Raw genomic sequence first — 22292 nt, 5'->3', positions numbered from 1 at the left:
TTATATTTCTGCTCTTAAATCCAGCAGGTTGTTCTTTTTGTGTCTGTGTTTGCTTGGCTTAGACAATTTGTTTTCTTTCCTACGTTACAGTGTTATAGCCACATTGCAAGTATTACCCAGGTGAGCAGTTAAGCATCTGTCAGGAAGAATTTAGAGCAGGGTGAGAAACTTCTGGCCCTCCAGAAGTTACTGGACTACAGCTCCCATCATTCCTGACCATTGACCCTGCTGGCTGGGGCTGATGGGAGTTGGGGTCCAACAACATCTGGAAGGCCTGAGTTTCTTCACCCCTAACTTAAGCATCATAAAGTAGGCCATGGATCCTTTCTTACTGTAAGTAGGATCTCCATTTTGAAGGCACTTTTTCTTATCTTCAGTGCTTAAGCCAGACCCCATAGCACATTTCCCATAATTGCCTGCCTATCTGAGCAATGTGTAGAATCTTCCTGAGTGCATTGTCTTGATGTCTGAAGCATAATCACCTTATCCATGAGACCCTCCTATAAGTTTGATGGTAACCACTGATGACTATATATTTACATTTTCTTTTGTTTTACTTTATGCAGGTAAACACAGATCTAATTGTGCAGAATCCAAGCATTGCAAGAATCTCTCCATTTTCTTCCCCCCCACACTCACTTTTTCTTTCTTTAATTTTAAAATTAAAATTAGACAGATTAGTTAGGCACTCTCCTTGTTGAACTTCAGGCGTTTGACTAAAGCTACATTTACATAATACAGTTATTCCACTATTATTCCATGAGTTCCTGCAAAGAATCTTGGGAAGGATAGTTTGTGAAGGGTAGTGGGAATTGTTAGGAGAGCTCTATTCCCTTCACAGAGTTACAATTGTCAGTGGTTTAACAGTCAGTCCCTGTTCCCAGAGAACTTTGGGAACTGTAGCTCTGTGAGTAGAATAGGGGTCTCCAAACAATTCTCAGCACCCTTCACAAACTACACTTCCCAGGATTCTTTGGGGGGAGCCATGAAAGTTGAAAGGGGAATAATAATGGAATAAATGTATGGTGTGTGAATGTGGCCTAAAACTTTCTTGTTCCAGCACTGCAGGCATTTTAAAGTAATGTTTGGTTTTATGATTATTTTGTTATTCTATATTTTTTATGTACAGCTTGTTTTTATGTAGAGGGCCAGTGTGGCGTAGTAGTTAAGGTGCTGGGCTACGACCTGGGAGACCAGGGTCTGAATCCCCACACAGCCATGAAGCTCACTGGGTGACCTTGGGCCAGTCACTGCCTCTCAGCCTCGGAGGGAGACAATGATAAAACCCCCTCTGAATACCGCTTACCATGAAAACGCTATTCATAGGATCACCATAAATCGGGATCAACTTGGGCAGTCCATTTCCATTTTGTTTTTATGTACACCACTTAGAAATGCAAACGAATAAGTGGTATAGAAATGTTTCAATAAATAAAATTGTCAGCAATTTCCAATTGTAGAATGTATTTGTGTTTATTCTGTATTATTAATTGTTTTGAAGTCAACTGACAGTTCATTAACAAACTTCTGTGCTTATACAGGTTGTGTTGTAGGAGCTACCAATGTTGAGCAACAGATGAAAGAAATGAAAGCACACAGGAAAGATTCAAAGACAAAGAAAGCACAGGCAAACCTAGGAGCTCCCTCCCATAGAGCTGAGGGGGATCAGATTGTTTTTCGCATCCACAAAGGAGTGAAATCATTTGCATTCAATAAAAAGAATAACCTCATTGTAACAGGTGGGATGGATCGAATTGTAAGAATGTGGAATCCTTATATGCCCGGGTAAGATTTTACTATGCTATTGTAGCTGTTCTTAAAAGGTTCTGTTATGGCAGGCGTGGGGAAATTTTGAACTACAATTTCCATCATCCCTGGCCAATGGCTATCCTTGCTGGGGATGATGGGAGTTATAGTTCAGCAACATCTGGTGGGCCAAAGATTTCCCATGCCTGTGAAAGCAGCTCTCCACAGTCTGAGGCAGAGACCTTGCCCATTGCCATTGATATTTTTAACTTGACATGCCAGGGATGGAATCTGGGACCTTCTGTATACAAAGTGTGTGCTCTCTCCCACTGATTTTGGAGTTTTTCTTATGGGCCAACTGTAATGTTCCTCCCCTGGCACCACCTGTCAGGCTCCCACCCGTGGCTCCCACCAGGGAGAAACGTAGTTTTTATTTTTCTTTAGCTCACCCTTGCACAGATATCACAAGATCCCACTGCTAGGCAGCACCACCAGCCACTCCCTGTAAACAATACTGCTAGAGACTTCGCCTAGTCTCCCTATGGCTTATTTTTACTTTGTGTCTGGGTACCCTTGCCGTCCACAACCCCCTTGTATCTTTGTCTATAAAGCATACAATCCTGGGTTGCTCTGGATACTTGACAATGTTACAATAGCTCCCTTCACTGCTGCCACCATTTATTTGATACTGTTTCCCTCCAGCCTTGGTAATTACCCTGCCATCCCTTCTGGTCTGTGTATCCCCAGCCAAGGATCAGGCTTTTGGTAAACCAATAAAAATATTTATTTGATAACACCAGGAAATAACAAGATTACTTTAGGAATGTTCAACAAGCGTATGGTTTCATATAGTGTCACTCTTTATGTTTCCAGTCATATATATTCTGCCTAAATACCAGCCAAATATAATCCAACCCACAACCAACTCCAATCCACACTGCACAACCAACCGCCAACAACTCCCCCACAAAACAGAACCCTGAACCAACTGTCATCCTCTCATTTATACCTTCAGCCACTCAAACGCTCAGCCAATCATCATAAAGCATTCTCCAGCATTCTAGCCCATGTACTCCCCCCTCTCACTCAGTCACTTACCATATATCACTTAATAAACCCGCACTTACCATATTTACAGATATTAAAATACAGGGACATCACACCAACATAGCTCTCTTTACTTTCAAAGTGCTATGCTTGCTCTTAAAACCCTGAAGGAAATAGAATACTTCTTCTTTCACAAGCCACAGCTCTGCTGATGAATGGGCATTAGGAGTACCATAGTGCAATATATGATATGTATTAGAGTCTCAAATGAAGATTTGGGCTCATCTCCTTGTTTTCTAGTCACCCATGCTTTTGACTAAGGTTACATTCTTATATTTATTCCACTATGATTCTATTTTTTTAATTGTTCAAATTATCCAAACAAAACATAGTTTTTTACAATGTAACAAACAAATTTTCACAACTTAATAAATACTAAGAGTACTCAAGTCAGTGGAATAAGAATTTAAAAAAATTAAAAACCCTATAAGAATTTATATGGCCATGTTATTTTCATTTTCATTTTCCATTTAAAGTACTGTATATAAATAATAAGGATATATATTGTCTTGAATATTGTTGTTCCAAAACATGCTAAAGACCACCATTCTATACAATTTTATTTATTTGCCTATTTGTTTTTCTTCTTCTAATATATGTCAGTTTTAACATTAATATTGTATCCCAAAATTTACTGAACCAATCCAAAACTGATGGAGCTGTTTGTTTTTCCATGCCTTAGCAATAGTTATTTTTGTTACAGTCAACAGATTTGAAATGATTTCCCAAGCAGGTTCTAATATTATGCCTTCCAAAAGATTTAACAATAGCGCTTTATGGTCATTTGGTATAAGAATAGCCAGTCTTATATCAAATTATAATACTTCTATTGATCCAATATGTCTGAATCACTGGACAGCTCCAAAATACAGGTAAACAGTCTGCTTGATTATTATCACATCTCCAACATTGATTCTGTCCTGTAGGATAAATTTTTGAGAGCCTGTACAGGGTCAAATACCATTGATATTGAATTTTATAGAAATTTTCTTTTAAACCAGTTGATATTAACCAGTATTGTGTCAGAGTTATTTCTTTTCACCCATGCTTCTTTCTTGCTGCTAAGTTTCATAATTATGGGGTAGATTTTGCCAATTAAACTTTTATTTTTACCTTAACAAGTTGTTAAGAGACTCCTATTTTCCTCTCAGAGCTACAATAGCCACAGTGATTTAACAGTCAGTCCCTCTTCCCAGAGAACTCTGGGAATTGCAGGTCTGTGAGGGGAACAGGGTTCTCCTAACAACTCTCAGCACACTTTCCAGGATTCTTTTCGGGAAGCCATGACTGTTTAAAGTTCAATAATACTGGAATAAATATATGGTGTGAATGTGGCCTAAGATAGTAGTGCTTGTGTTGACATCTAGGCCTGCATGTCCCAGGGTTTGTAACAATTATGATATATGAATCTAACTGGTGTCTTAACATAATGGGAAAATTTGAGGTAGGTGGAGACAAGAACAGAAGAATCACAGGACATACAGTTCCCAGGTTTTTCTATGAAGCTATTACTGTTAAAGTGGTATAAGAGTGATTTAGATCCAACTGAAAGCATATCTGTACGGTATGCTTAACACCTGTTGGGTATGCTTTAAGTTGGATTCCTGCATTTAGCAGGGGGCTGGACTCGATGGCCTTATAGGCCCCTTCCAACTCTACTTTTCTATGATACTATGAAATGTATGGCGTGGATGTGATCACATTGTACTTACTCATCCATCCTTCTCACCCACTACTACAATCGTCCCTTATCTGTGTGTGTGTGTTTTAATTACAGTAGTGTCAGTATTAATTCATTTCTGTATTTCATTTCATTATATGTTTGAAGCTGCTCAGTCTTTAATGTTCTGATCCAATTCCAGAAGGCCAACAGGCATGCTCAGAAGCCACATGGCCCCTGTTTTCTATGTCCACATATCAGAAGAGGATAAAATATTTTCCATGTCAACAGACAACACAATTAAGGTCTGTTTGTGTTTTTGTATGTGCTGAGTTACACTTACCACATCCTCAGTGCTTTCTGTTAAGTATGTCACAATTATTTCCTTGCAGATTTGGGATGTTGAAGACCAGACTTGCTTATTCACAGCCTGTTCAAAAAACACTGGGATTAAAGGAGAGATTAATGCTTGCCACTATATACCAGGCACTAGATTACTCTGTGTTGCCACAGATATCCTGGCTGTTCTTCATCTAAGATTACGGTATAAAACTAAACTACCCAGAACTCATGGCCAGACTATGTGTTTAAAGGAGCATTCTTTATGTGGCCACTTTTATTTTGGAGAAAAGCTGCCATGAGTCCCTGATCTGGAAAGTGCTTTTGGTCTGGATTGAGGTCTCTTGCCAGTTTTCTGCAAAAAAGCCTACTTGGCTTCTCTTTGCCCTTGAAGGAGTTGTTTGCAGTAAACAAGCATGTTGGGGAGGGGGATGTAGCCAGGAAGGGAGTTATTTGCAGCAGGAAACTGGTGTGGGGCACAATCTGGCTTGACAGCATGTTCTGAATTGTGAGGAAGGAGCTTTGGCTATTTTTTCTCCAAAATAAAAGCAGCCAGGTTGAGCAAGCTTGTTTAATCATATGATAAGCAGCACATGTAGTTTGGCCCTTAGACATTTAAGATCTGTATTTATGGAAATTCCCAAACACTAGAAATTGCACAAGGAACGCTTTATGAAAAGGTTGTAATGAATGTTTTGACTCTTGAGTGCAAGAAAGAATGAAATGGTAGAAACATCTGCCGACAAGTGTTAATTTAGAGGGATAAAACCAAATACTCATGAAACTGAAAGACTGTTGCAAAGTTAAGTTTGACATTTAAATTCAAACATTTTAAAATCTGGATTCTGAAATTAAGCTTGAAGAGATTCAGGGGCATTGTTAGAGGATGTCCCAGTGGCCCCACAGAAGCTCTGAGTCTTTTGTGGAGAGAGGCAGATCTCTACCCTTTGGCATGCTGCAAAGCTTGGCATGCCACAGCTTGGCATGCTGCAAAGTGGAGTGCAGGTGAGACCCCAGCCACCCACCACTCTAATTTGCACAGAGGCATTCTTTAAATGTATGCAAATTTGTGTAATGGACCTGTGCCTCAAGCCCTTTAAGTATCTAGTAATAGTCCTGCTGGCTCCAGATGAGGATATGTAGCCCAGCAGACACACCCCGGAACTTCAATGGGGGCTGAGTCAGTATCCTAATACACATCTATGTCAGCTGTACACACACATCCCTTCCACAGCAGGGCAAAAGTGTCTCAGGGCCCTTCCAGACAGGTGTTTTATTGCAGGTGTATTCTGCAACATGTTCTCAACACAACAACAGTGCATTAGTGGTGGATTTATTCTGCTTTAGTCTGTTCTGTGATGCTTCCCCAATGTGACTGCATTATTACTATCTGGAAAAAGTGGGACAAAAATGAACTAGAACATTTGTGGTATAAAAATTTATGGGATTTTAGCAGGAAGTTACAGGATGTGCACTGATTAGAAGTGAAGCAGTGTGACCATCCTAATATTTTTGCAGACGCAAGCGGCATTGAAATTAGGATCATGTGTGGCAGTCCCGATAGCATCACAAGTAGAAATCATCACAAATGTGCAATAAAAAGGACTTCTGGAGGGGCCCGAAGATTGAATTTGTCAAGATGTAACATCTTAAAAAAGAACCCCACATTTCCAGTAGTAAATCAGTATGGGGGAGGCCGCCATCTGGATAAGCCACAACTGGCATATGCATACTTATGCTATATTGATACTTTGATCATTGCTTCTTTTGTTTTTATTCTCCATAAGGAAGATTGCCTCCGGATCCTTTAATAGTAACTTCCCACAAGAAACCAGTTTTGTGCTGCAAATTCAACAGAGTGTTCAGGCATGTTGTGAGCTGCTCTGAGGGTTCTGTAAGTGGAACAGTACTGTAAAATAGTTATCTCCATGTATTTCCTAACTTTGACTGATACTGTTTAATCAGTACATTTTAATTGTAGGAACGTGGGACACTGCCTTAAACTGAGAATACCAGCTCAGTATTGCCTACACTGATTGGCAGCAGCTCTCAATGATTTCTGACAAGGTTTTCTCTCAGCTTGGGAGCTTCTGCATGCAAAGCAGATGCTCTGTCCTCTTATGAAAAGGTCCCAAGTTATGGTTCTGATGTGAACAGAAGCAAAGATATGCTGTCAATGAAGAGTACCTTTATTAGAGGGCAGTCCTATACCCACTTACCTGAGAATAAGCCCTATTTAACTCAATGGGGCTTCTGAATAGACTGTTTATAGGAGTGCACTTTTAATAACTTAAGTCATGATCCATCCAAAGTTAAGTACTTCTCAGTCTCCTTGTTTTCAATGAAAGCATCTAACTTGACCTCTGTCATTAAAGTCAATGGAAATGACCAGTCCTTTTTTTCACAGCATCATATCCTTAAGAGATAATAATAGAAAGAGGGCAGGATGAAGGCAAAGTTAAGCACTCTGCAAGTCCCACTGATAGCTCGTGGCCATGTTTGCATAAGTCAGGGATAGGGAATCTCACACCCAGGGGCTGAATGCAACCTGCCAGGCATTCTATCTAGCCCTCGGGATTCTCGCCAGGCTACTCCCCTCACTGGCCCTGCTTTGCAGCTTCTGATATACATATAATAATACATAATGGGCTAGAATTTCAAGATCAGCTTGTAGTAGCTGGTTTTCTAGCTGCTTTTTAAAATTGTTTGTGTTTATTTTTTATGTACACTGGCCAGAGAGCACTGCTATGGGCGGTATAAAAGTTCAATCAAATAAATAAATAAATAAATATTATTGGAAGGCATGTACAGGCATACCCCGCTTTAACATACGCAATGGGACCGGAGAGTACTTTAAGTGAAAATGTACTTAAAGTGAAGCAATTATCTTCACTTGTACTGCACACAATCACCACTAGATGGCAGCGGCGTCATGCCAATAAAGTGTCCGTTATTGCGAAGCGCGCGTACTTTAAGCGGGGTATGGTGGAGTATGGAGCATGTACTTTATAGCGAGGCTACTTTAAGTGAAGCTACTTTAAGCGGGGTATGCCTGTATTTCTTTTCTCCCTGCACAAGCAGACTGAGGGAGAACATGCTCAGGAAAAATAAGTTCTCATCCAGAGCTCTTGTTTCTCATGTGCAGGCTCTTCCTCACGGTTAAGTACATATGCCTATGAATGACTCTTCCATTTCCTCACATATGGCTGAGTTACCTCTGCTTGCCTGTGTATGCATAGAAGTGGTCTGTGTACACAGTGACCTGCTTGTAGTGGATAAATGTAGTTTTTCTCAATCCAGAATGGTTTGTTCTGATCCTCGGCTTGCTGTTTTCAGTCTAAATCAGCCTTTTTCAACCAGTGTGCCTCCAGATGTTGTTGGACCACAACTCCCATCAGCCTCAGCCAGCATTGCCAATGGTCAGGAAAGATGGGAGTTGTGGTCCAACAACATCTGGAGGCACACTGGTTGGGAAAGGCTGGTCTAGATTGATTCTACATCCTGCTGCCCACAAGGGTGGGTACAGAGCTTGGAAAAGTTACTTTTTTGAACTGCAACTCCCATCAGCCCAGTCCAGTGGCCATGCTGACTGGGGCTGATGGGAGTTGTAGTTCAAAAAAGTAACTATTCCAAGCTCTGGGTGGGTGTGGCTACTTGATACATGTTTGAAAACCCTCCTTTTGATGAGGTTCTCCACTCCTTTTCCTTCCTGCACGTGAATGAAGAAGGACAGTGATTGCAACTTTGTATATGCCTACCCACAACATCATTAGGCAGATGCAAATGTGCACACCCCATTGCCAGGGTCACCTACATTTATTTTCATCTGTTTTCGAATGACACTGCAGGGTAATGCAGAATCAATCTGTAATGGGCAAAATATGTCTAACAGATATAGACTGTGAGTGAACCAGAGCTTGGAAGATTACTTTTAAAAAGTAATAAATTACAGTTACAATTACATGGCCCAAAAAGTAGTAATTACCATCACACAATTGCTCTGAAAGTAACTGATTACTTTGCTTTTTCTCAAAAGTAATCACTACAATTATATTTCAGTTACTTTTTTAAAAAAATGCCTACAAGGTGCTGGCCTTGGCTGCTGCACATCTAAGTAGCCTAAAACAACATTAAAAATAAACACACAGATATAGAGGTAGTAGAATAATTCTTTTTATCCATAAGATAGCAATGGTGGTCTCTCCACTGATAAGGGAGGCGGGGAGGGAGGCAGAGGCCACTACTCAGATCTTTGCATGTCAGACCAAGTGCAACCCCCCCCACTCAGCCAGCAAGCATAATCTCTCTCACTTAACCACCTCCCAGTCCCTGCCCTGCCACCAACTAAGGGACATTCGCCCAAGCAAACATTTTCCCCTGAGATGCAAAAAAGTTAAAGCACTGCAAATGCAGCACAGTAGCCAGAGAGGGTGGTGGAGGCCACTTTGTGTGCCAAGTGCAAACAGTATATATATATATATATATATATATACACACACAGACACACACACACACACACACACGTCATCTTTCACCTCCACAGTTCTTTATCTCCATTCTGCTGCTGCCTCCTTCTCCTCCTTTATCCATGTTCTTGGTCTCTGGCTCCTTTTTCCCTCCACTCCATTCTTCACCACCACCATCCATTTTTTAAAACAATTGTTTTCTCCACTCCACCCCATCTCACTCTCCACCTCCTCCCTTGTCACCTCCTACCCACCCACAGAACACGAGGGAAGAGCGATGCTGCACAGAAGCCCAATTTGAAGCACATGGTTTTCATCCACAATCAGAGGAGCAGAAGACTTCCCCTGCTTCCCTCCCCCCCAAGTAATGCCCCAAAGTAATGCTGGAAACACTGCAATTACTCCACAAAAGTAATAAAATTACTCCTAGTTCTATCACAATCAAAATGTAAAGGAATTAGCCACTCTCTCAAAAAAGTAATGAATTACAAGTAATTCTTTACTTGTAACTAATTACTTCCAAGCTCTGGAGTAGACTATGTAGAAAAAAAAAGTACTCAGTCTCCACTGATTTTAGAATAAAATGTCATTTGTATACAGCTGCGGACTAACCACTACATCTCTTTCAGAAATGGGCCTTTAAATCCTAGCCATAGTATTTATTCAGATGTTTTTCTATATATTTTTAAGGTGGTCAAGGTATGGGATTTTGATAGTGGAAAGCCCTTGTTTGAATTTGGCAATGCTCATGGTGGTTCTGCTATAACTTGTCTCACCTTTGATCCTAGTGGAAGAAGGTATGTTCCTAATTCTGTATACATTTTAAGTATGTTCCCTGCACCCCCACCCTCATTTATGCAGGAAGAATAAATAATTCATTTATTTTCACATTCTAGACTAGTTACAGGAGGACGAGATGGCTGTTTGAAAATATGGAATTACAATAATGGACACTGTTTGCACACTTTGAAAAGGGGTAAGCCACATGCTGACACAAATAGCGAAAAAATTTATTTTGCTGGAAAACTCATACTACTTGGATGTTGCAAAGCTGCTGCATTTTTCTTCCCTGCAGAAGACAAATGTGATGAAGTATGTGACTGCACCTATGTGGAGGTCAACAGAAATAAGTAAGCAATCCACACCATAACCAGATGTTGCCAGTAAGAGCTGACATCTTAGGGAAGTGATAGGTTAATTTATGTATTTTCAAGTGCCTTTCTTTTCTTCAGGTGGCAGTCTGAGAATCAGACATATACCTTTGTTACATACATCACCCCTTTATGAATGCTCAGGCTCCATAAAATGTCAGTGCTGCCTTGCAGTAAGAGCCTCCTTGCCTTATACTGCCTTGCACCGAGTGATGCATTCCTCCTATTTTTGCATTGGTAATAGCTCTTCTGGGCTTCAGTGGGGGCTTTTCCCACCCTCTTGCTACCTCAAATGCTTCTTAGTTTTTAGACAGAGATGCTAGGGATTGAATCTGGAACTTTCTGCATGCAAAGCATATGCTGTACAGCTGAGCTATGGGGCTTCCCATTGATTGCAAAGACAATAATACTGCTAACTTGCCAGGGGGAAAAATATAAACATCTTCTGTGCCTTTAGTGGACCTGTAATATGAAGAAATCAGTTGACAAAACTTTTCATGGCATGGAGCCAAACATAATCACCTGCTAATTCCTGCAGATCAAACAGCTGTAAAAGGGATACCTTGAGGGGCCAGCTCCAAAGCTGTCAGCCCTAATGTACACTCACACATTGCATGCATGTTAAACACAAAATCAAAAACAGTGTTGTAATAGTTGTGTGTGGAATTTCTTATAGCTTGAAAAAAAACCTTATGTTTATTTAAATATTTATGAACCACACTTTCATAGGAAATATCACCAGTAGATATAATTTATACAATATAATAAGGAAATATAATACATGGAAAAGGTCCTAGGTTCAACCTCCAGCATCTCCAGATCGGGCTAGGAGAGACCCTTCTCTGAAATCCTGCTGCCAGTTACTATAGACGATACTGAGCTGGATGGACCAATGGTCTGACTCACTGTAAGACAGTTTCTTCTGTTCTTATGCCATTAAACAGAACCGTATTGTGTTGTGAATCTTCCAGAACATGATCTAATCTTAGGTTAACATTAATTTATTAACTGCTTTCCTAGGTATATCATAGGTGTTGGATGGGACAGAAAGATAAACATGTTTTATGTAAGTAGCACAATTGTATGCAAAAAACATTTTGATACGGTATCACAATTAATTATTGAAGTTTACTATTGTGCCAAAGGACCTCCCCGCCTTGTGATGGGATTGGCCCTGCCCTTTGAGAGTGCAGAGGTTGTATATATATCATACATTTGAAGCACATCTCTCCCTGCCCCCCCCCCAGAATTCTGAGAACTGTAGTTTACCCCTAACAGAACTACAATTTGCCTCAACAGAGCCAGTTTATCTCTAACAGCACCATTAACTTTTTTTTGGGGGGGGGGAGAATGTGCTTCACGTGTGCTTTAAATGTATGGTGTGAATGCAGCCAGAGTCAGCTTTAAGTATGCCCAACTCTCTGCCCATTGGTCACAATCCAACACATAGTTAAGGGAACAGTCCTATGGTCCAGTAAGTTGGTAATAAATATAGCATTAACATTTAATAGTCACGGTCAACCAAGCTCCCAACAGCAAAATTAAGAAGAAAACAACAGCACTAAGAACATAGTGTGGCACGCCACCCCAATCTCTGAGCGGTGCCAGACTTCCAGGTGTTCCTGCCCTTAGGTTTGGTTTCCTTGGAAAGAAGGTCAGATGAGATTATGGTGTCTTATGGGATATATAGTTTTTATTTACACATATTTGCAACCTGAGCTTAAGATGGAGGGGATCATAGCAGTTACAGTCCAATAGATCTTGCTTTTCCATCAGGCTTGTAGGGTGGCATCCCAAAGCCATGGTGCAGAAAGCAGGCCTCTCTGAGTGTCTCTCCAGTTTCCAGCATCTTCAGGCTAGATTAAAAACACAAGTCTCTCCTTGGCTCCAGGATGAAGAAAGGTCCCTCTCCTGAAAAGAGTTCTGATAGCCACAGGATCTCTCCTGGCCACATCCCTTTGTATATGCAGATTGACAACTCAATAAGCCATTAACTCACAGGCTAACTTGGCTAAACTATCAGTTTATGCAAAGAAATCTAGTTTGACTAGTGGAGCAGGTTTCTTCCTTTGCAAATCCCAAATCGGGCTGGCAAGGGGATTCATAGAAATCATCCATCTCACCTCCCAAATCCCATAACAATAGTCACTCTGCCAGCTTCTCTTCAGCTTCTGGGGCAACACCAATGGCACACACCAGTCACACAGCAGCATGCCAGTGATGCTCCCCTGCTGGCCATGTATAGGTGAGACCAGTCCTTACACAGAGATAGGGAAGCACCCACACAACTTCACCCTATCCTACCACATAGACAAAGCACAACCCATGAGATGCATAGATACCACAGTGTCCTGCACAGTAGCAACAATTGTGGCATAAGCAATTAGAGCCCAGAAACTGAGGGCAGGTCCACACAATGTATGTAAAGCACATCAAGTGGACATTTAAAGCACATGACTTCCCCCAAAGAACCATGGAAGCTATAGTTTGTTAAGTGTGTTGGGAATTTGTAGCTCTGTGAAGGGGAAGCCACGGTTCCAGGAATTCTTTTGGGGAAGTCATGTGTTTTAAATGTGCATTGGATGTGCTTTAAATGCATGGTGTGGATCTGCCCTCCAAGAGGCTCCAGGGTCACCTTCACAGAGGGGTTCAAATCCCCTTATACCACTCACACACAGGCTGCTAGCAACTATTGTTCTGAATGACACACAGGGGAGGATGTACAGGCAGTGTGCACCCAGGCAGTGTGCTTGGGAGGAAATATGTACAACAATCATATTTGTGTCAATAAAACAGTGATTCAGGTTCCAGCAAGGGAGCAATATCCATCTAAGGAGAAGGATCCTTTTGCCAGGAAAGGAAGGAACTAGGGCAGGGATGGGAAACCTGTGGCTACCTGGATGTTGCTGGACTACAGTTCCCATCATCCTTGAACATTGGCCATGCTGGCTGGGACTGATAGGAGCTGAGGAATCCAACAACCTCCAAAGAACCATAGGTTTCCCAGTGCCTAAACTGAGGACAAGAAAGAAAGGAAGCCAGAACGACACTCTTACAGGGAGAAATTCTAGTAACCCACTGGATGGAGCACTGGGATGGGAAGCAAGCAGTGCAGAGTTTGAATCCTGCCAAGGGAATAGTAAAATGAAAGCCAAACTCACTTTTTGCACATGTGGCCAGCAACATTGATGTCAGAGGGAAAAGGGAGAAAGCAGGCAGAACCAGAATCTTTGCCATAATTGGTATAAAACTGATATGCACACATTTGTATCCCTTTGTCTGGATGTTTGTTTGTTGCAGGATTCCACAGAAAACTTTCATCACTTTCAGAAACCTCAAACTCACTGGCAAGATGATATAGTAAGACTTCTTGGCCTCCTATTTCAAATATAAATAGCTTTTAGTATTTTGAAAAATATTTATTGATGTTTTGCACAAGGTATGGTGTTTGATATATAGGATTTCATACATGTGAAATGCACTCCTAAGCATGCATATGTAGAAGTAAGTCCCATTTAGCTCAACTGGGCTTTCTCTCTCCTCCAGTTAAGTGTTCTTATGACCGCGTTATAAATGTAGTTTGTTAATGTGAAAGTAATCCAGTTATTTTGGAAAATGGCCTTTCTCCCAAGATGTATGCTAGAGTTTTCAAGCACTGGCTGGCCTCCAAAGAACAGCTTTAGGTGCACTTAAGGCCTTGAGCATGCTCAGTGGCACTTTTGACTTTTATCCCTTTGAATAGTAATGTCTGCAGCCTGGGGTACAGGCTGTTGTTTGAGATACAAAGATCCAGGCTTCACTTGGATGCATGGAAATAGTCACATAGTTATTGGAATCGAGGCAATTGTATGTTGGAGCCCAGGGATGTCTTTGAACAGCATGCATGGAGTTAGTCATACTGGATTATAAAACTGTACAATGGATGAATATGACAGTTTTGTTTTCTCTCTGTTTCTCATTTTTTCCCCAGTCTTTAAGTTCAGTTCTCCCCATTTCCATATCAGTTTGCAATTTTTAATGTATGCCTGAAAATTCGTATGTATTTTGTGTGCATTTCATTTCAGTTAATATTTTTATTATTTAATTTTATGTGCAATTTTACCCAATATAAATATCCATACAAGCAATTTTCCCTAATATAATTCATGTTTGTACATTATTGTCACTAACATAGATTGAACATTGGTTAGAGATTTTTGAAGTATTAAGTGGTATGTAAATACTTTAAAATAAATAAAATAAGCATTTTGTGTACACTTTCCCCCCACCAAGGTGTCCAAGTTGGCCCACAAGGTCATTTTACCTAAACCATGCCTACCGACCCATCAGCTGACATCACTCGTGATGTCATTTGTAGGAGGATGGGGTTAAGTCCTGAGTTGGCTGCACAGGTTAAATCCTGTGTTGGTTGTATGTACCTGTTCCCAGTAGGCAACAGGGTGTGCAGCCAAAGCAGAAGGATTTAACCTCCCACTTGTCAGCTTATAAGCAAGTTCAGCAGGATTCCATGCAAACCACTTCCTGGATCAAATCCCACCCACCTATCAAATTTGGCTGAGAAACTGATTGGATCCTGATAAGAATCTGGCCCACAGAGCCCAGATGGTTCCCCTCATATACAGTATGGTTTTTTTGGTACACAAAGTTTGGGGTTGGAAAACTGCTTTGCAAAATTTGGAGAAGTGCACATACCTTCATTTCAGTTTGCATATTGGTTCAGGAAGGTAGTTAGGTTTGCATTAAAATGTGAACCAAATTAATTTCTCCCCCTTCTCTAACTGATACCAAATGAATGTTGTTAGTTTTCCTTTAGAGGCCATTTGTTCATAACCCTGAAAGAAGGGAACATTAGGTGATATTCTTTTGTTTACTGTTATCTCTGTGCGCATGTGTGAGCCACTGAGCTTCATAGAATTCCTTGGACCTAATGAATTCAATATAACTCAGAAGTCCAGTACATTCTAATTGGTAAATTTGGTCCACTAAAAGTTTCTACCTTATCTATTATGAAGGCTTGTTCTTGGGGACACATGTAGTAACAGTAATGACATTGTAGACTTTGCAGTTGATTGCAGTTTAGCCTTTTATTGTGCCAGTCTGCAGGGCTTGAACTGATTTGTACATGTGCTTAAAGTACAACCACAAAACTACATGCAGCAGCATTGCTTCTTTTCCTATTTCTCTCTTCTGTTATCCAGAACCAGGGACACAAGGAAGACATTCTGTGCATTGCTCAGTGTCCACCTACTCTCCTTGCCACCTCAAGTTATGATGGTGAAATTATTGTTTGGAATATGATCTCGGGTCACATATGTCACAAATTCCACATTCCTATTGCCGCTGCCTCTGTTAGTACCAAAAGTAAGTTCACTTGTTTTAAAAAGGCTGCAGAAAACAATCTTACACTTTCCCCAGGGCTACTGTGTCTGAGTGAATCATTCTGTATGAATCATTGCACATGGAGCTGAATAGAAATGGAAAACATTAGGGAAAGTTCAAAGGTGAAGCCTATCCCAAGTTGTTTTATTATCTAATAGGCCTGGTGTGGTTAAGACACACCAAGTTTCAGCCACGCAAGGGTGTGATGTAGCCAGCCCAATATAACTATAGTTGGTTTTTAAACCTCCTGAATGAAGTTGGTCATCTCCCAATTTACAGATGGGTGGACAGGAAGTGACCCTCCATCTGAAGTAGAGCCTGAAGTCTTAAACTGAGGCATTGTTTACTAGCCCAATACAGACTTTGCAAAAAATATTATGAGCAGATTTCTTTGTTTACAGTCTATATATTGGAATAAGAACTTCCAAGTAACATCCCTGCCCTACTTGTCATGCTGATGTCATTTGATTTGCTATAGTACAAACAACTGTTTTGGTTGTGGCAACTTTGCATATACCCGCAGGTTGAAAGCCATAAGGAAATAAACTTTGCTACACTGTTTGGTGGGATGCATTCTATTCAGCTGTTGGGTTTTGATGGTGAAGAACAAGGTAAAAAAATCTGGCTTAGACAAGAAAAGAAAACCTTTTTGGCCCACAGGGCCAGATATTTCTCTCTCCCCACAATGGGAGTTGTGACCCCGCTTTGACAAGTGGGCAGGACCACCCACAATCATCTGACATCATAATGATGTCAGGTGATTGATAGGTGGATGGCCCTTGGGGGTGGGGGAGATGCTGACCAAGCAGGATTTAAATCCCTGCGCATCAGCATCTTGCTTTTGGTAGGGTTTGGGTGCATGTGTGAGTTCCATGCAGGGAACTCTCTCACACATTTGAACCAAGGAGGATTGAACTCCCTGTGCACCAGCTAAGGGAGTTTTGAATTCAGCTTCTGAAATCCATGGAAGAGGAAATTTAAATATAGACTTAAATGTAGACTTCAGGAAACTTGCTTGCATGCAGTTTCACTATCCTTTTAAACTGTAGCATCATTAAAGTATTTTAAGGTTTCATGAAGTTTCCTTTAAACAAGTAACTATTCTCTTTTTGCCCTCCCCAGATGTAGATGCAAGTGTTAGTCGAGTAATCTTTCTAAAGACCCGTGCAGTGAAATTTGAACTGGCTGCAGCTATTCTTATTTCCAATGGGCCACAAGGTAGGATTAATGAAATCTGGTTGGTGTTACAACCTTCTACAACTCTAGACAACCAAAATGATCAAGGGCTTGGAGCAACTCACCTTTGAGAAAAGGTTGGGGCTTTTTAGTTTAGAAAAAAAGGTAAGTGGGGGGGATATAATAGAGGTGTATGAAATTATGCATGGTGTGGAGAAAGTGGATAGGGAGATGGTTTTTTCTCTCTCTAATGTTAGAATTCAAGGCCATCCAGTGAAGCTGCATGATGAAAGATTCAGGACAGACAAAAGAAGATACTTTACACAGATGTAGCGATGGCCACCAACTTGAAGGTTTAAAGAGAGGATTAGACAAATTCATGGAAGTTACACATGGCTATTAGTCATGATGGCTATGCTCTCTCCACTGTTGGAGGCAGCATCTCTCTGAATACCTGTTGTAGGGAATCACATGCGGGGACTGTGCTGTTGCACCCAGGTTCTGCTTGTGGGCTTTCCATAGGCATCTGGTTGGCCACTGTGAGAACAGGAAGTTGGACTGTATGGACCTTTGGTCTGATGTAGCAGAGCTCACTCACACCAATATTAAAATAGAATTTTGCACAAGCAGAAGCCTGCCCTGTTCATTTCAAGGAGGTACATTCTCTTACATTGGAGGCCATGCTTATATGAAAAATAGAGCCATCTGATGCTTTAGACTGCAGTAAATATTTCCCACATTTGATCTGTAATAGATGCTTTTTGCTTTGGTCTGCATTCCCTTCAGGTGCCATCTCTGGAGAACTGAGCTGTATAGGGGCTACGTTTCTTAAATGTCTCTGTAACAACAAAAAGTAATTTTGGGAAAATATGTTTATTAAGTTGGATCCAAAAGTGCCATTCCACACGTGGAAGACATTTTCCATGGAAGGAATGTTTTTCAACTCGAACTACAATATTGCATGAGAAAAGTGAAACTAAATCCAGAACAGGAAAGATCTGTACATTGTTTTAGCATGTAAGACATAGAACTTAACATAAGGCAATGGCCTGATGAGAAGAGTAGCGGGAGGGGACATTGGGAAATAGAAGCTTATTGATTATGTCCTGTATCACCAACAGTATAATTGGGAAGAGGAGATTCTTTTATTGTCAAATCTCAAAATCCTTCAATTAAAAAACAAACAAATCCTAAATCCAATTATGTTTTCCTGCCTGTGCAGCCACTTGTGCAAGTTGAAACATATAGAACCTCCCTGTTATTATGATTATGATTATTTATTACATTTATCAGCTGTTTTATACAAAAGAAAAAGTCTCAGAGCAACTTGACAAGATAAAATACAACATATAAAAGCAATTTTAATTTTTTTTTTAAAAAAAACACCAATAGAAAATATATAAAGTGCTCATCCAGTAACATGAATAAGGACAAGTCTGACTCACTCCACTAAAGGATGAGCACTCATAGGAGGCAACTTAATTACCAAAGGCCTGAGTAACCAAAAATCTTGGTTCCTCATTACTGACAAGGACTGCTCAAGGTGTGTCTCCCTAGGAAGAGTATTCCACAGATGAGAGCCCACCACTGAAAAGGCCCATTCTCATGTTATTTCACTGCTTGTTATAGCATGGCACAAACTCTTGTACATGCACTTGCAGAACAGGAAGTAATTCTCATGCCAGTTGCTCAGATAACAAAGCTGTAAGTCCTGCTAGGAAACTGAGGGAAGGGGCAGGTGGAAGAGGTAAGAGGCCAGAGGTCTAGGACTGTGGAACAGGAGCCAAGCAGAACATAACATTGTTAGGTCTAGCCCCTAGACCTGTGTCTTTTTAAAATGTTGTATAGAAGGGTAATCTACCAACTCTGGATTATGCCTTGCCTGTTATACCATCATGGCAGTCCTCAAAAGATAATGGGGTACTGAATTTCACATGTTCATTTGAATTCATTGGCCAGTTTATCCACTACATGCTGTGAGGCTGATTGAGCATGAGTAAAACATCATAAATGTGCCCACTGTGTGGCAGTGAGGGCAGTGAAGAAGGCCCACTTCTCTGCTACTATCGCATCTTCACGTAGCAGTCCAGTGGAGCTTTTCCTTATTGTCAGGGGTCTGTTGACATCAACTTCAGGAAATGGAGTTTTAGACCCTTCATAGGCCCACTGTGAATAGTTTGCAAGGTGCTTTGAGGGTAAAGTTGCTTGTCTCCGTAGCAATCTTGATGCCCATCCACATCTACCGTAGCCCCCAGCCAGATGTCCAGTGCAACGTCTGCTGTAACTCCTTGGGAATGGTTTCAGTTGATGCGGCCTGATGATGTGGACAAGGTGCTTGTGACAATGTGGCCAGCAACGTGTCCTCTCAACCCTTCCCTTCTTAGCTTATTAAAGCTTGCAGAGGGAGTTTGACTGACAGGATGCAGGGTGTGGTCAATGCATTGTTGCAGGAGGGAGTGGTTCCAGTCTCCCTGAAAGAGGTGGTGGTGATTGAGAGGGTTGTGGCATAGCAATTGTAAGTACTCTTGGATGCAACAGATTATCTTGACCATTCCAGTCTGGGTTCAGGTTTGGTTATGGGACTGAATCGGCCTTGGTCACCCTGATGGATGACCTCTATCAGGAGAAGGACAGAGAGAGAGTGACCCTGTTATTCTTACTTCTGAAGAGCATGATTCCATACGCCGTGGAGACAGGAAGCGAGTGAGAGCCGGCCAGTTGCATTCTGGTCTGGTGGGATCGGTTTCAGCCTCTTCCCTCTGAGGAAGTGGACAAGGTGCTCTCTACTGTGAAGCCAACCACTTGTCTGCTGGATCCTTGCCCCTCATGGCTCATTATGAGCTGCAAAGAGAGACTGAGTGAAGGGATCAAGGCAATAGTAAATGCATCCTTGGAAGAGGGTGCAATGCCATTAGCCCTCAAGGAGGCAGTTATAAAGCCCATCTTGAAAAAGTCCTCCTTGGATCCCCAAGAGTTGAATAACTTCCGCCCAGTCTCTAATTTACCATTTCTGGGCAAGGTGATTGAGCGAGTGGTGGCCAAACAGTTACAGACACACTTGGATGAAGCGGATTATCTAGATCCATTCCAATCGGGCTTCAGGACTGGACATGGAACTGAAACAGCCTTGGTCGCCCTGGTGGATGATATGAGGAGGGCGTTGGATAGGGGAGAATATACCTTCCTCGTCCTCCTGGATCTCTCAGCGGCCTTCGATACCATCGACCACGGTATCCTGTTGGATCGCCTGGAAGAATTAGGAATAGGGGGTACTGTTCTACGATGGCTCTGTTCCTATCTCTCAGACAGATGCTAACGGGTGGCATTGGGGGATGAGGTCTCAGACCCTTGGCCTCTCAATTGCAGAGTGCCACAGGGTTCTATCCTCTCCCCCATGCTATTCAACATCTATGTAAAGCCGCTGGGGGCCATCATCAGGAGATTTGGGCTGTGGTGCCACCAATATGCAGATGACACTCAGCTCTTTCTCTCGTTTAAGTCCTCACCAGAGTTGGCTGTGGATACCATGTCCAAGTGCCTGGAATCTGTAAGTGAATGGATGGGAAGGAATAGGCTGAAACTAAATCCCGACAAGACCGAGGTGTTGCTCGTGGGAGATAGGGGCAGGTTGGGGGATATAGACCTGGTGTTCAATGGGGTAAGATTACCCTTAAAAGACCAGGTTCGCAGCCTCGGGGTCATTCTTGACTCCCAGCTGTCCATGGAGGCTCAGGTCTTGGCAGTGAGCCGGGCAGCGTGGTATCAATTACATCTGATAAAGAGGCTGCAACCCTACCTTCCTGCCCATCTGCTCCCACGGGTGATACATGCCCTGGTCTTCTCCCGCTTACACTACTGTAATGCGCTCTACGTGGGGTTACCCTTGAAAATGGTCCGGAAATTACAACTGATACAGAATGCGGCGGCACGTTTGATTAAGAACAGCCGTCGCCGTGATCATATCACTCCGGTGTTAATAGATCTACACTGGCTACCAGTTGTTTACCGGGCCCAATTCAAGGTGTTGGTGTTGACCTTTAAAGCCCTATACGGTTTCGGCCCAGTTTATCTGAAGGAGCGCCTCCAGCATCACCAATTATGCCGCCTAACGAGATCAGCCACACAAGACCTTCTCTCGGTCCCACCAGTTAAGATAGCGAGGCTGGTACGGACCAGAGAGAAGGCATTTTCGATTGTGGCCCCCACCCTCTGGAACTCCCTTCCTTTTGACCTCTGCCATGCCCCTTCCTTGATAGGTTTCCGCCGGGCCTTAAAGACCTGGCTGTTCAGGCAGGCCTACGGGACCTCGGGGGTGGGTTAGTTTTTAATATGGTAATATTATTATTGTTGTGGTCCTCATTGGCTTTTATTGTATTTTTACTATGAAGTTGTACGTCGCATAGAGTGGCCGTTAATTCAGCCAGATAGGCGACTCACAAATAAAATTTTATTATTATTATTACTTGATCTCTTGGCAGCTTTTGATACCATTGATCATGGTATCCTTCTGGGCCGACTTGGTGAGATGGGTATCGGAGGCACCATTTTACAGTGGTTCCAATCCTATCTCCAAGGTCGTTCTCAGAGAATAGCATTGGGTGACTGTCTTTCGGCCCCCTTGCAGTTGTGCTGTGTGGTGCCACAGGGTACCATCTTGTCCCCCATGCTGTTTAACATCTATATGAAGCCCTCAGAAGCGGTCATCAGGAGATTTGGGGCGAGGTGCTGACAATACCCAGCCCTATTTCTCTGTAACATCTGAATCAGGAGAGGCTGTTCAAGATCTGGACCGCTGCCTGGACTTGGTGGTGGGCTGGATGAGGGCTAATAAACTGAGTCTGAATCCTAGCAAGTTGGAGATGCTGTGGGTTGGTGGGTCCCAAGTTTGGATAATTGGTCAGTTGCCTGCTTTCAGTGGGATTGTACTCCCTCCAAAAGAGCAGGCCCATAATCTGGGGGTGCTCCTGGATCCATCTTTGTCACTGGAGGCCCAGGTGACCTCCATGGCTAGGAGTGCCTTTTACCAGCTGTGGCTGGTAAGACAGCTGCAGCCATTTTTGGACTGGGATAGCCTGGCCACTGTTTTCCATGCACTAGTAACCTCCAGGCTGTATTACTGTCATGTGCTCTATGTGGGTCTACCCTTGAGGTTGGTCTGGAAGCTGCAGCTGGTGCAAAATGCAGTGGCGAGGCTGCTCACTGGGGCAGGGTATCACCAGTATATCACCCCACTGCTGAAAGAATTGCACCGGCTACCTATTAGCTATT

General features: G+C 42.2%; 1 protein-coding gene across 7 annotated transcripts in view; it reads left to right on the top strand.

Moving 5' to 3' along the window:
- The window catches only part of LOC133385434 (WD repeat-containing protein 49-like), a 66478-nt gene that overhangs the window by 23581 nt on the left and 20605 nt on the right, over positions 1-22292 (top strand). For all 7 annotated transcript variants that reach the window (XM_061628454.1, XM_061628452.1, XM_061628456.1 and 4 more), the window contains 11 exons: positions 1542-1785; positions 4716-4818; positions 4906-5057; positions 6644-6746; positions 10009-10115; positions 10215-10294; positions 10394-10448; positions 11490-11535; positions 13770-13829; positions 15668-15830; positions 16971-17066. In XM_061628454.1, the coding sequence (XP_061484438.1) occupies positions 1542-1785; positions 4716-4818; positions 4906-5057; positions 6644-6746; positions 10009-10115; positions 10215-10294; positions 10394-10448; positions 11490-11535; positions 13770-13829; positions 15668-15830; positions 16971-17066 (1209 nt within the window). The remainder of the gene's footprint in view (positions 1-1541; positions 1786-4715; positions 4819-4905; positions 5058-6643; positions 6747-10008; positions 10116-10214; positions 10295-10393; positions 10449-11489; positions 11536-13769; positions 13830-15667; positions 15831-16970; positions 17067-22292) is intronic.

The sequence above is a fragment of the Rhineura floridana genome, chromosome 5 (genome assembly GCF_030035675.1).
Source record: "Rhineura floridana isolate rRhiFlo1 chromosome 5, rRhiFlo1.hap2, whole genome shotgun sequence".
Classification (NCBI taxonomy): Eukaryota; Metazoa; Chordata; class Lepidosauria; order Squamata; family Rhineuridae; genus Rhineura; species Rhineura floridana.
The sequence above is the reverse complement of the archived record's forward strand: the minus strand, read 5'-3'. Positions and strand labels throughout refer to the sequence as shown.